Here is a 15,514-nt window from a genome sequence, read left to right on the forward strand (position 1 = left end):
ATGTACTGACATGAAGTCAAATAACAAATAAAAAGTGACTACTGAACTTAGCAATAAGAATGTAGTTGAAGACTTTAACAAGAGCAGTTTGGGTGAAGGGAAGAAAACAGATTGTTCTCTGAATCCCGCCAGTGGAAGGGCGAATGGCAGTGAACTGAGGAGTGGGTGGGGACTGAGGAAGTGGAAATGGTGAGTGTGAGTAGTGCTTTCCAAGAAGTTTGGTTGTGAAAGGGAGAAGAGAATATGGAACTGAGGTAAGAGGAAATGTGTGTATGTTTAAATGCTGATGGGAAAGAGTCTCAGAATGGACAGGTTTGGGATTCAGAATACCAGAGGAGGGACTAGCCCTATTCCGGAGGTAGGTCTCCTTGTCTATTGTAACAGGAGGAAGAAAGGGAAGATGGACAGAGACTGAGTGAGTCTTTAACTTGAGAGAAAAATTAAAAGACTTACTCCATGGTTTCTGTGTCCTCTGTGAACTAGGAAGCAAAGTCATCTGCTGAAAGTTCATAGTTCATAAGAGAGTGAAAAAAGTTTGAAAAAAATCACTGTTGGAGAATGGAGAAGAAAGGTGACTAGGAAGGGCAGGTAGTGCTGAGGGCCCCGTTAAGGCTAAAGACCCAGGATTTATATGGCATCTGTCTTTGACAATATGTGATATTCTTTGTCAATATTTAGTGTAGGCACAAGAAGGCAACTGGATTGAAGGTTAAGGTTTTGCCACATGAGTGAAGTGGAAGGATAGCAGGGCAAGAGAACTGGATGTTTTAGACAGTGATTAAAGTAATGAACTCTAGATTCTACATTGGGTAAAGAAGCAAGTAAAAGGAGCTGATAGAAAAACACGAGAAATTGAAGGTACTTATGACTGCATTGAGAACAAATTATGTGAAAAGAAAAGGTGGAATCCAGATACCTAATGTTAGTATTTCAGAATGAAGCAGTAGATATAACCCACATGTGGTTATGCGAGCAGCTGGCCCAGTGTGAGAGATGAGAAGGTAAGTGGAGCTAAGGAGACTGAGGAAGTGAGATGCCAAGGTGTTGGTGGGTGATGACTATGGACCTTGGAATCTTCTGGGATGATGGCAGGACTTTGGGTGAAGAAGACACTAGAAAGCTACGAGCCAAAATCTTCAACCGAAAGGAAGTAGAAAGCTTTACAACACACCTCTCCTGGTCCTGTGCACACAGAAGCTGCTCAGTAAGCCAAGTTGACGGAGTCTGGCAGTACATCTCTTCTAATTTTAAGCACTTCTTTAAGGTAATGGACTCTGTCTTGTTTTTCTGTTTATAGTGGGTTTTGTTACAGAATCTTAGAATAGGAGAAACCTACAGGAGATCCTCTAGCCTAGTAGTTTCAAATTTCTACCTTCCATAACTTGAGGGTCGCTCAGAAACTACCTTGGGAGATGAAGAAAGATCAGTGAGTGGGACCCATTTCAGTTAGGGATCCACTTTTATCTGTTTCATACGTGGAGTTCTGTGTAAGATTTTGTCTCAAGAAAGCATCCACAGCTAAAATAAGTTTGAAAACTGCAGACATTTAGCTAAGTCTTCCTTTTTCACGAAAGAATTCTCTGAGACCAAGGAAACTAAAATGACTATTTCAGCCATAATCACGTACTTAGTAAATTATCAACAGGACTGGGTGAGGTCCCAAGTCTCCTAACTCTGAGCTGGAAGTTACCACTTGATCTGCTTTGGAGAGGACATAGTCACAAATATCACAAGGGCAAGAAGGTGAAGGGGCATATGGATTCTAGGTCATTCATAATGAAAATTTGCTTTATAGTGTTAAAAATATTGCTCAGGATTCAGCCTCTATATATGCATGACATGGGGATGGTAAGATTAGAGGAAGAATGAAGCCTAATCTATCTTGTCCTGGACCATCTACACCTGACACATAGTAGGTACTCAAAAAATATTTGAATGAGTGGACTTTTCCCCCTACTCCCACTGTGTAGTTGCAGCTTAACCCAAAGTTGAACTTCCAATGGCAGCCTCAGGCTAAACAGAGCCCACCCGATCTCGGCCTGGATTTTACTTTATTAGGAAACTTGGACCAGAAAAGCTGGTCGCCTCCCTTGACTGTAATGCCTTATGAGCTATATTTTTTCTAACACACTCATTCATCATTTCATTGCATCCTTACTACCTTTATCAAGAATTGTTTGATAAATATTCAAGTTGGTTTTCATTTCCAGTTCAACTTGACAGTGAATTTATATCCATTTCACAGACTTCTGATGTATTTTTCCTCTTGCTCTAAAATAGTCCTTCCCCAGTCCAGTGAATAGCCCCTCCATTCACACATTTGATCAAACGAAACCCTAGGAATCACCTTTCATTCCTCCCCACGTCTAACCCACCAACAAATCCTGCTAGTTCTACCATGAAAATATAAAATATTCAATCTATGTATTTCTATCTACACTGCTACTACCCTACTTCATGGCCCTCACTCAGACTCACAGTATCTTCCTAACTGGCCTCCCTGCTTCCATACCTCTTTCCCAGTCTGTTCTCCATGGAGCAGCCAAAGTGGTTTTAAGAATGCATACTGAATAATACTATTCCTTCTTAAAAACCTTTCAGTGGCTTCCCATTGCACTTAAAATCTAGACCCTCACCAAGACGATAAGGCCCTCTGTGACTTACTGGCCTTTGTCTACGTCTCCAGTGTCATCCCTGTACCATTCTCTGCCTTGTTCATCATGCAGCCTTGCAGATCCTCTAACCCTTAAAAAACACTTACCTACCTCAGGAACCTTGCACTGAAATGTTCCCCATGACCAGACTGCCCCTCCCCCAGCTTTTCATGTGGTTGACTCTTCGGGTCTTCTCAGAGAGGTAATTAATAACTTCCATGTTAGGGAAAATCCTAACTCCTGCTCCACCGTGTCCTCTTGCTTGTGACTTATAACCTATAATGATCTGTTTTGTTTGTTTGTTGTTTGCCCTCATATTCCTCCTGTGGATGCATGCTCCATGAGAGTGTGGGCCTGCCTGTCTTGGTCACCACTGAGTCCTTAGCACGTAGAGTAGGGCTTGGCATATGATTGATATTAATAAATATTTCACAAATGAGTGGATTAATCTTTTCCTTCCTATCTGGCCACAGAGTTCTGTCACTAGCCACCCTTATTCTGCTACACCAGGCTTTAGTGCATCTTAATTATACCTTTTACGTGTAGTTTTTGAAAATGCTTTCACATTTACCTCTCAAGATCCCAACAATTAAGAGTAAGGTAAGGCTGCTTTACAAATGAATAGAACGACCCTCTGAGAGACTGTGCCTTGCTGAAGGTTACATCAGTAGAAGGTGGAAGAAGATCCAGGACTAGAACTCATGGCTTCTACTGTGTTACAGTTTCTTCTTGAGTCTCTGTATGTGTTCAAGACTGCTGTTTGTCTAGGCTACTAGAAAAGGAACACGGTAGGGATGCTGTTTATGCACCTCCTGCCAGCTGAAGACTGATGACAGTTGCAAAATTACGGAATGATATAAAAACAGAAGGAAAGTTTCAGTTAGAACTGGATAATGAATCCTTTCAAATAAAGATTAAGAACTATGTAGAGAGGAGAGGAAATTTGAGAGTCAAGCTGGATTTTCCAGTCCCTTAGGGGTGGGTGTGCTGACTGTAGGACATGTCGTCAGCTCTATGTGATTTAGGGCTGGTAGCACACTTTTGCTCACACAACTTTTACATAATAATAATCATCACCATCACCATCATCATCATCATATTTAAGTAATAATAAACTAATATATGTAGTGTGTGTTGCTGTATAAAATCTGTTCGTTTTACTTTTTGTTTCTAAGTTATACCTTTTCTTTTATACCTGTTGAAAGACTCAACAGGTATACCTGTTCTTTTTGGATGACATTTATTTCAATGGATTCTTGTCTTATTGAATCAAGGTCACTTTAAATCTGCATATTCCAATGTATTGCTGATTCTCCCTCATTAACTAATTAACTAAAACTTGTGAATGCAGTTAATTTATACAGACCACTAATGAAGATGTAAAATGGCAATAGCCTAGGATTGTGCCCTGGGCCACACTGTTCATCATTCCCTCCAACTTACTGACTGCCCTGCTCTACATATGGCTTTACAGGCATGTCTCATGGACCCACCTAACAGGAGGACCATTTACACTTTATCTTTAAACTGTGGAAACGTAATGAAGGCTACTTCTTTTTCCCATGCCTTCATGGCCACTATGTAATTACAGTAGGAAATTATATTAGGTCTGGCTAAGTTTACTCTTCATAAAATCATTTACCTTTCTAAATGTGGCAAGTCAAGTACCTTCATAGACTAAAACTTAAATGGCCAGTTAATAGATTTTCCTTTTTTAATTAATGTATAGTTCACATACAATATTAAATTAGTTTCAGGTGTACAGCATAGTGATTTGACAATTATATACTTTGCAAAATATTCACTATAGGAAGTGTACTTACCATCTGTCACCATACGAAGTTATTATAATAATATTGACTATTCCCCATGATATAGGGAAATATAAAAAAATTTGAATGAAAAATAAAAAATTTCTCACCTCCATATTTATTTGTAACTGGAAGTTTGTACCACTTAATACCCCTCACCCATTTTGCCCTTTCCCCTACTCACCCTCCCCTCTGACAACCACCAGTTTTTCATTATATTTATAGGCCTATTTTTTGTTAATTTGTTTTGCTTTTTAGATTCCACATGTAAGTGAAGTCATATTTGTTTTTCTCTGTCTGACTTATTTCACTTAGCACAGTAGCCTCTAATAATTAATTCATGTTGTCATGAATGACAATATTCATTCTTTTTTTATAACTGAGTAATATTCCATTATGTTTATATACCACATCTTCTTTATCCATTCATCTGTCTATAGAAACTTGGGTGGCTTTCATATGTTGGCTATTGTAAATAATGCCACAATAAACATGGGGAGTGTGCATATGTCTTTTCCAGTTAGTACCTTCAGGAAGATACTCAGAAATGAATTGCTGGATCACATGGCAGTTTGATTTTTAATATTTTGAAGAACCTCCATACTGTTTTCCATAGTGGCTGCACCAATTTACATTCCCACCAACAGCACATATTTTCTCCACATCCTTGCCACTTGTTATTTCTTGTCTTCTTGATAATAGCCATTCTAATGTATGTGAGGTGATAACTCATTGTGGTTTTGATTTGTATTTCCCTGATGATTATTGATGTTGAACATCTTTTCATGTGTCCTTTGCCATCTGTGTTTTCTTTATAAAAGTCTCTATTCAGGTTCTCTCCCCATGTTTACATCAGATTATTTGTTTGTTTTTTTTTAGTGTTGAGTTATATGAGTTCTTTATATACTTTATATATTAACCCCTTATGGGATATATCATTGCAAATACATTCTCTCATTCCATAGGTTGACTTTTCATTTTGTTGATGTTTTCCTTTGCTGTGCAGAAGCTTTTAGTTTGATGTAGTCCCACTTATTTTTGCTTTTGATTCCAGAAAAAAATTTCTGATGCCAGTGCCCCAGAATTTACTGCCTATATTTTCCTTTAGGAGTTTTATGGCTTTAGGTCTTGCATTTAGGTCTTTATTTAAATTTTATTTTTGTGTATGTTTTTATATATATTATTTGGTGTATATTTTTACATAAGAAAGTGGTCCAGTTTCATTCTTTTTCATTCTTGTCCAGTTTTCCTACACCATTTATTGAAGAGACTCTCTTTTCCTCATTGTATATTCTTGATTCCTTTGTCCTAGAATAAGTGGGCATATAAGTGTGGGTTTATTTCTGGGCTATGTTCTGTTCCATTGATCTGTAGGTCTGTTTTTGTGCCAGTGCCATATTGTTTTGATTACTGTAGCTTTGTAATATAGCTTGAAATCAGACAGAGAAAAAAGAGTAACATATTATTTCACTTCTTTGTGGAAACTAAAAAACAAAACAAATGAACAATAAATAAACTCGTAAATATAGAGAGAAACTGGTGGTTGTCAGAGGGGAGGATGAATAGGGGAAATAGCAAAATGGGTGAAGAGTATTACATGGTACAAACCTCCAGTTATAAATAAGTTATGGGATGAAAATATTTTTCATTCAGATAGAATGATCAGTAATATTATAATAACAATATTAATTCTTCCAGTCCATACTCACTAACCATCAAAGGCATATTCCCCCCCTTGGTTTCTGTGGCTCAGCCTCTTGTTTTTCCTTCTCCATCTTCAGGCTCCCATTCCTTGACTTGTTCTTCATAAGTCATCAGGCTTCTGTCTAGGATGATCCTCCTCCTCTCACTTTCCCTCTCCTCTCTGGCTCATGTTATCTAATCCCAAGGTTTCTGTATCTGTATTTTCACCAGAGTTATCTCTCTAGTCTCTATCCACATGCTCTACCATCCACTTGCCTATTTGCCCCAGAAATAAAGGTGTCATCCAATTATTCCTTTTTCTCCTTCACTTACCACATCCAATACATGACTAATTTGATCAATATTGCCTTCTAAATATCTCTAGAACCCATTGTTTCTTTCCACCCTCACCATCCTATTCTAGTCCCTGTTGTTTATTACATGAATCACTGTAACAATCTCTCCCTGTCATACAGCATCCAAATGATCTTTCTAAAGTATATCCTCTGTTTTGCCTCCATGCTTTCTCCCATCTTATTCATTAAGTAATCCTTTATTTTTCTCTGTTCTCACCCATACCAACATTCTCCCCCATGCACACACATGTGCAAGTCTGCACACACCCCTACATTTACGTTTGCCTACTTTGTGCTTATTCATCCATCAGGCCTCAGATTACTTACCACTAGTTTAATCACTTGTTTACTTATCCTTATTTTTCACTAAATTGTAAACCCTTGAAGGCAGGGATTATATCCTATTGTAGCCCTAGTGCTTGCGAAAGCGCCTGGTGCTTATTGAGTGATTTTTGTTTTTTTGATCTTTAAAAGCTGTGTCTGCCAGTGCCACACTAAAAGTTGAAAAAGTGGAAGAACTCAAACTGGTTGCTTGGGTGTGTACAAATATCTATAATGGATCATCTCCCTGAATGTGAGTTAAAAAATATGACTCATTTGAATATATTCATAAATGACAGATCCGATTAAGGGTTGACATCCAAAATATATAAAGAGCTCATGCACCTCAACAAACAAAAAGCAAATAATCCAATAAAAAAATGGGCACAGGATCTGAACAGACACTTCTCCAAAGAAGAAATTCAGATGGCCAACAGACACATGAAAAGATGCTCCACATCGCTAATTATCAGGGAAATTCAAATTAAAACCACAATTAGATATCACCTCACACTAGTTAGGATGGCCAACATCCAAAAGACAAACAACAACAAATGTTAGTAAGGATGTGGAGAAAGGGGAACCCTCTTACACTGCTGATGGGAATGTAAACTAGTTCAACCTTTGTGGAAAGCAGTATGGAGGTTCCTCAAAAAACTCAAAATAGAAAAACCATTTGACCCAGGAATTCCACTCTTAGGAATTTACCCTAAGAATGCAGCAGCCCAGTTTGAAAAAGACAGATGAACCCCTATGTTTATTGCAGCACTATTCACAATAGCCAAGGAATGGAAGCAACCTAAGTGTCCATCAGTAGATGAATGGATAAAGAAGATGTGGTACATATACACAATGGAATATTATTCAGCCATAAGAAGTAAACAAATCCTACCATTTGCAACAACATGGATGGAGCTAGAGGGTATTTTGCTCAGTGAAATAAGCCAGGAGGAGAAAGACAAGTATCAAATGATTTCACTCATCTGTGGAGTGTAAGAAAAAAGAAAAAACTGAAGGAACAAAACAGCAGCAGACTCACAGAACCCAAGAATGGACTAATAGTTACCAAAGGGAAAGGGACTGGGGAGGAGGGGTGGGAAGGGGGGGAATAAGTGGGGGTAAAAAGAAAGGGGGCATTATGATTAGCATGTATAATGTGGGGTGGGGGGCATGGGGAGGGCTGTGCAACACAGAGAAGACCAGTAGTGATTCTACAACATCTTACTACACTGATGGACAGTGACTGTAATGGGGTATGTGGGGGGAACTTGGTGATGAGGCGAGTCTAGTAAACATAATGTTCCTCATGTAATTGTAGATTAATGATACCAAAATTTAAAAAATATATGACTCATTTATTTCTAAAGTTTATAAGAATTAGATAACTGCTCTACCATAGAATTTAAGTGGAAAGTCTTGCTTATAGTACTTCCTTGACTGGTAGATTTTTTATTCTCCACATTCTGCTACTATAATAAGCATTTTTATAGGTTTTATTGTTGTATTTGCACCAAGTCCTAAACTAGGAGAAAGTCAGCAGATGGGAATTCCAGAGGAGTCAGTAAAGGAGGGCAGTTTTCCAAGAGAGGGACAGAAGGAAGAGGACTCACAGCAGAACCAAGATATGAAAGGTGAAGAGCAGCAGTTGATCTTGAATCACGAGGAAGTTGTGAGGCTTAGAGAAGAGCTGAACTGCATGAATCAGATTCTCCTTCTGTCTCAGAGCTCTGAGGATAGTTTAGGTGACACTAGTGAATAGGTAGTAAACACATGAACAGCCATAAACACATGTTCTGCCTGGGTCCCTTTCCTCTGATTAGCTATGGATATAAGCACTATTTTTATGTCATTATTAATGTACATTTGTTCAGCAATATTATAACAATGGTCCCTGAATTGTAATGAAATAGTGACCAAAATATGAACTTATTATAAAGGGTTCTTAAGCTCCATCTAGACTCAGCAGGAAAAAATGCTGATTGATTGTCAGTGTCTGCCTTGGGGAAGTGGGATAGGATTAGCAGGTTTTGTGCCACCTTTTCTATTCCTGGTACCTTGCTTAGATGTACAAAATACTTTGTTTTGGTGAGGAAAACACCACAGACTTGGAATTGTTTTAAATATGGCTTTTACTATTTAGTAGAGATGTATCTGTGGAGAAATCAAAGGAGTGACTACCAGCTACACTTCATTTCTTATACCTCTATTTTCAGGTTTCACTTTGTACAAATTACAATTTCCCTACACATACTTTTCTAGAAATTATGATGAGATCCATAGAGGGAGGCCTATGTACACATAAGTAAACCAACTTCAAAAGACTGATAATATACATTTGAAAAGTGATTCAAGTGTACATTTAGAAAAAAAGAAAGAGTAATAGTAAAGGCAGTAAAAAGAATTGAAAAGAGATTCAGATGTAGAATTTGAAAACTAGGGCAAGTCACAGGAAACAAGAAAAATATATATATACAGAAAGGAGATTCAGATACACTTGAAAGAAGAGAGTCATTACATTTGTTCAGAAGACCGAAAGGAAGTATGACATTAAATATTCAGAAAGAGGTTAATTTTACATTTCTCAGGCAATCCCTTTATTGGGCAGTGAGCCAGGGTAGAAGGCCTGGGCAGAGGCTGAACACTGTGGTCACAAAGTTTATAAAGTCTGTGCTTATGAGCTCAAGATGATTGGTGTACTTTCAGAATAATGAGTTTTAGAATATGAGAAGTAACACCCTGGTTAATTTATTAATTTTCCTTAGTTTACTCTTTCATATTACTTGCAGAATTATTTCTCAATACCCAAGGTGAAAAACTATTAAACATACAGAAGTTCTATCAGAAATCTGGGAGAATAGCCACTTTGTAAAAGGACAAATAATCCTGTATACCACATAGCCTCTTAGGGTTTCAAATTCTTACATAGTTTAGTAATTTTTTTCTGTAATGACTTCGAATTATTGAAAAAGTATAAGTTGCTCTTATTCATTTATTCAACCAATATTAAATGAGTATCTATGATATGCCTTGTGTTAAGGCACACACAACAGTAAATAAGATAGATGTGAGTCTCATGGGAAAAAGTAGTATATTTGTATTTTGAACTTTACATTTCCCAAAGCACTGTCACACATGTCATTTCATTTACTTCTTTAAGCAGGCAAGGAAGAAAATGTGTTTTAAATAGATTTTTTTTCTGCAGTGTGCTGCTGTGCAGTATTAATTTCAGAACCTCTAATTGTATATAGGGTTCTTTGACCTTTTGATGACTATAGATTGTTCTACTTTTTAGTTCTTGTGTATATGTAGTTTTTGGTCTTCACCCCTGCTGTCAGATTATAGTGCCTCGTACCCAGCTGCTCTCTGTGTGTGCTGTGTCCTCAGTCTCATCATGTGCAAATTTAAGCAGCTATAGGCTAAAAATAGACACCAAACTTTAAAGAACGCTTATAAGTGGTAAATACATAGAAAAAGAACTGTAAGAGTCTCTTTTATGAGTAAGTATGTGAGCTTTATTGCTCATATGTGTTTCTGACATCCCTGCTGGTGGCCTTTGGCAGCCTGTTCAACATACCCCAGGTAAGGCTATGATAGCTGAATTCTAGATGCTACTTCCCCAATATTCTTGAAACAAGTTAGAATCATTAAATATCTTAATTTTATAGGTTTAAAACCTAGCTTCATGTTTTTTCATAATATTATTGAATATTTGATATGCTCCAGGCACTACACTAAATACCCTGTGTATAGTAAGCAGCACAATGAAGCAGGAATATTACTGTTGCCACTTTTTAACTGAGGAACTAATTTGCCTAGAATGATATATTGGGGCAAAACCAGGGTCTGTCTACTCTAGAGCTTGACCCTTTCACTGCTATATGGCATTTGCTTCTACTTGCTAAGAAATTCAAAGAAAGCATATAGTCCTCATGTCAAGCTAATTTCCTAAGGATGGCTGGCAAGCGGGCTCCCAAAAGCCCTTCCAGGGTGTCTGTCAGATTATCTTGGTGAATTTATGTAGAGTTTGGCCCTCAGGCTTGCAGGCTGCAAAACTTGATGTATTAAAGCTGTGTCTTGGAGACAAATTCACATTAAACCAAATTTTCAAGACTGTAGGGTAAAATCAGAATGTTAATCAGTTATTCTTCTGTAATAATTAATTACAAACATCACTTGAACGTGTTTAAATGAATAGTGCATTTACCTGTAGAGAGCTAACAGAGACAAGATCTGAAGGATATTTGATGAGTAGGGAGTCTGAACAAGCAGAGTTCATTTGATGATTGACATAGTCATAGATTTTGGTAGCCTGTTGCATACACATTCACTAGATGAGACTATTTAAGCCAGTCGTTTTTAACTCTTTCCACAACCGGAATGATCTTGTCATTGGAACCAGTACATGAATTTGTCTCATATTAAATTTTTATTTTATTAAGATAATACTTTAAAACATTAAAAGCTAGATTTTTTAAAGCTAGATATTTAAGCCCCCAAATATAAGATAACTAATGCTGGTTTCAACTTGTTTTAATTATAAGTTCCTTAAAATGGAAGTGATGTTAGGTATTACCAGATCTTACACCTTTAGTATGCAAATGAGTGAACTGATGCTCAGAGAGGATAACTGGCTTAATATATCTGTTGATTAATTTGTTGAATTCTTTGTCTAGACGGCATACCTGTGCATACCTACCTTTTGGAAAAGGTAGTTTTATTGCCCTGGAGAGACCTGATAGGAGAACATGTTGTTAATAAGAAGAATCACTAAGTAGTAAAAGAAAAGTGAAGAGGAAAGCTAGGAATTTAATATTTCTTGCCAAATATTCTCTCTTTGCCAGTAGACACCAGACACACACACACACGCTCACATATCCTACATACACACACACACACACACATGCACCCTACAAACACACACAACCTGCATATACACACACACCCTGCATACATATACACACTCCACTCTACTTCTTCATGTATTAGCTCTTTGAATTCCTCGTTTGAAGCATGTTACTCTAAAATTGTCCATATTTCTGTTCCCCTTCACTGATACGAAAAATAAGGAACTTAATTGTCTATGCTTAACCACTTTTGCTCACATGCTTTCTTTGATATTTTAAGTCTAATATACCAGGAATTAAATTATATGAACATGTACCAACAAGTCATAAATATAAAAGGGTAACTTGTAAGTAAGCCAACACCCAAAACATTTACAAGTAAATAATCACAACCTGACAATTCTGGTCCTGGCAGCTGGAACCCATATTTTTAACCAATATTCTTTCAAATTGTCCATGTTTCTGTTTTTAAATGTTTGTTGTAGTATCCATCATCTGGAGAAAAACTGAAATACCAGCAGCAAGACGAACTGCAGCAGCTTCGCCAGAATTTGCACCGACTCCAGATTCTATGCAACTCAGCTGAAAAAGAGCTTCGATATGAGCGAGGAAGGAACTTGGACTTAAAGCAACATAATAGCTTCCTTCAGGAAGAAAGCATCAAGGTAGCTCTAGTGGGATAACTGGCTTAATAAATCTGTTGATTAATTCAAAAAGGACCCCTCTGTACTTTGTGCTCCTACATGGTTCCTAGAAACCTGAATGGGTCTATATGCCTCTGCAATAACTTTCTACTGGGAAGTAATTTACATGGTAGGAAACAGTAGAGAGCCTTTATGTTGGCCCCTTATATCCAGACCCTCCATCCTTTTTTGGAGGGTCTCGGTTGCTCAGTTGGACCCTGGGGATACTCAAATCAAAATTCCTCAACTTTATAATTCAGATGAGTAGACAACGGGAGCTATCTGGTAACTCATTCCTCTAACTTCTCCCTACCACGTAGGTACACAGTTCAGTTTTTTCTCTGCTGTTGAAGGGGTGTGTATGTTGTCATCCTGTAAATATGAGAAGTTTTTAAGTAACACAATCTTTTGAAATCATTAGCTAACACTTGGAGCACTTACTTAATTTGAGTGACCTGAGTCCAAATGCTGGCTGTCCTGTCCTAGTTCTCCCTCTAGATTCATAGATGTGTCCAAGGGCAAAGTTGTTCTTTCTCACATTGTGGCATCAGGAAGTTAGAGGGACATCCCCAGACATGCTTATTTTAAAATAATAAATGTAGCGCTGCCATCCACAGATTCATCTATATTTTATGAACTACATAAGTGTTCAGACTGAACCACTGTGTAAAATAGTACTTTTAACTGTGGTTCAATTCTGTAAATATATACTAGGGACCTAGTTTCTGTAAGACCCTTTCTAAGGTTCTGGAATTCAACATTCAGCAAATAATTGTTGAGCATCAGTCATATGCTAGGCAGGTAGTCATCGATACTGAGGGTTTAAAGGTAGGCCAGACACAATCCTTATGCCCTGGTGCAGGGGTCAGCACATGAGTCAAATCCTGCTTGCCTTCTGTTTTTATAATTACAGTTTAATTGGCACACAACCACACCTGTCTGTTTATGTATTACTGATGGCTGCTCTTGTACTACAACAGCAGACGTGAGTAGTTTTATTGTAGCCTGTATGGTCCCAAAGGCTAAAATATTTACTGTCTGTCCCTTAATAGAAAAGTTTGCCATCCCCAGTGGAGAGGGATCAATGGACCTTATTCCAAAAGTGGCATAATAATGGAGTAAGAAAGGTCCCTATTTTTCAGGAGCTCACAGTCTAGTAGGAGAGATATAGAGGAAAACAGTCATTTTTCTCAATCTGTGAGGGAAGCCCTTCTAAAAAGTTCCAGCATTCCAGGATTATTTGAATGAACCTCTTCCCTATCCTCACCCCTCATGATTTTTTGAATATTGATCATATTCCTTCAAGCCTTTTTTGTTTTAAATTTAATTACAAATTTTTATCACATTTCTTTGTAAGACAGCCTTATGCCTTTTCCTTCAAACACATTTCTTAGGTCCTTTTAACTGTCCAACTCTGAATATATTCAAACAATATATCTTTCTCAAGGTGCAATGACCAGAACAGCACAGATAATGATGCCTTATTTGGCACCCTGTATTTGTTAAATTAATGAGCAAATCCTTCAGGGATGGGTAATGATATGTTGGTAAAAGGAGAAGATATTTTTTGCTCTGTTTTAAATCTCCTTTGTGATGGGGTAAAATATTGGCCATTTCAGTATTGAGATATCAATCTTTGGACAGGTCTCTTCGGCCAGGTACCTAAGTAGTCATATATAATAGCCAACTACCTTTTATTGACAGTTTGTCCACTTCATCTCTTATTAACTTCCCTACAATCCTGAGGGATCAGCATTTTATAGATGAGAAACTATTTTAAAGTTCCAAAGCTAACAAATTGTGGAATCAGAATTTAAACCCAGGTCTGTTTCTCTCTTTCCTGTCTAGAGATGTCTTTCCATATTAAACCTCTCCTCAATTTGAGATCAGTTTGGAGCCTCAGCTTTGTAAAGTTAGAGCTCATTTTCTTAAGTTCACTCAGAGATGATCAAACACTGGGACTCTGGCTAATGCTAGACATACTTATAAGACTGATTAAGAAATCAGACTACTAATTTATTGCTTTTAAACCATTTTATTGTGAAATATAATACTCAAAAAAATACATAAAACATAAATATGTAGCTTAACAAATTGTTATAAAGTGATTATCTGTGTCACCACTACTCAGGACAAGAAATAGTACATTGTCTGAATACCAGTGGCCCCTTCATGCCTTTTTCCCACTATAATCCCATCACCTTCCCATCTTAGCAGTCACCACTGATTTTGGTAATTACTCTCTTGATTTACTTCATAGTTTCTCCACCTATGTGTGAACCCCACACAATGTATTTCAGTTTTGTCTATTTTTGAATATTTTACAAATATAACCAATCTTTTTTTTAAATGATCTACCTTGTTTGGAAGATTCACCCATGTTGGGGTTATAGTACTCCACTGTAAGAAAATGCCATTATTGATTTTTTTCTATGGTTTTGGGGCATCTTGCATGTTTCTAGCTAGGGCTATGAAGAAGAATGCTGTAGGCTTGCAGAGCTCTGGCAGAGAGCTAGCTGTTCTGCCACCACGAATACTGAGACACTGTAGTGGATACTTTTACTGGTGCCTGTGTCTCTGCATAAAGCTGAAGAAGCTACCCCAGACGTACATGTTGTTGGCCATAGGCCGTGTTTGCTCCTCTGTTGTCTTCGCTATTATGAGTATTGCCCGAAATGGCTGATTGTTAGCTCTGTGACTGATGATCGCATGTCTCAGGGGCCTTTTAGCTTTCTTGGCCTGTGGAGAAAGTGGACAATGTATTATGAAAGGACTGCTACCCTTTCTTTTCATGGAAAGAAGTTTAGGTTTCATAGTCTCGAACCAATCAATGCGCTAAGTGGTCCAAGGACTTTTGATTTCTTTGTTTCTTCTCCTATTCATTGGATCTGTGTCTTAATTTTTTCCTGGCTACATTAGTTTTGTTTTTTCCTCTTAATCCCCTTTACCTATTTCACCCACCCACACCACCCTCCCCCCTGAGGCAAACACTAGTTTGTTTTCTGTATTTATGAGTTTGTTTCTGGCTTGTTTTGTTTGTTTGTTTGTTTTGTTTTTTAGAGTCCACATATAAGTGAAATCATCTGGTAATTTTCTTTATCCATGGCTACGCTGTTCTTGAAAGATGAAATACCCAAGCTGTCTAATAGGTCAGAGTGCCTT

At 37.6% G+C, this 15,514-nt stretch overlaps 1 protein-coding gene across 1 annotated transcript in view; it reads left to right on the forward strand.

Moving 5' to 3' along the window:
• The first annotated feature begins 562 nt into the window (after nt 1–562).
• Nucleotides 563–15,514, forward strand: part of CCDC30 (coiled-coil domain containing 30) — a 77,694-nt gene continuing 62,742 nt past the window's right edge. Inside the window, exons 1-2 of the mRNA XM_073233761.1 lie at nt 563–1,264; nt 12,155–12,334. Of these exons, the coding sequence (XP_073089862.1) occupies nt 1,034–1,264; nt 12,155–12,334 (411 nt within the window). The 5' untranslated portion in view covers nt 563–1,033. The remainder of the gene's footprint in view (nt 1,265–12,154; nt 12,335–15,514) is intronic.

The sequence above is a fragment of the Manis javanica genome, chromosome 4 (assembly GCF_040802235.1).
Source record: "Manis javanica isolate MJ-LG chromosome 4, MJ_LKY, whole genome shotgun sequence".
In the NCBI taxonomy this organism is placed as follows: Eukaryota; Metazoa; Chordata; class Mammalia; order Pholidota; family Manidae; genus Manis; species Manis javanica.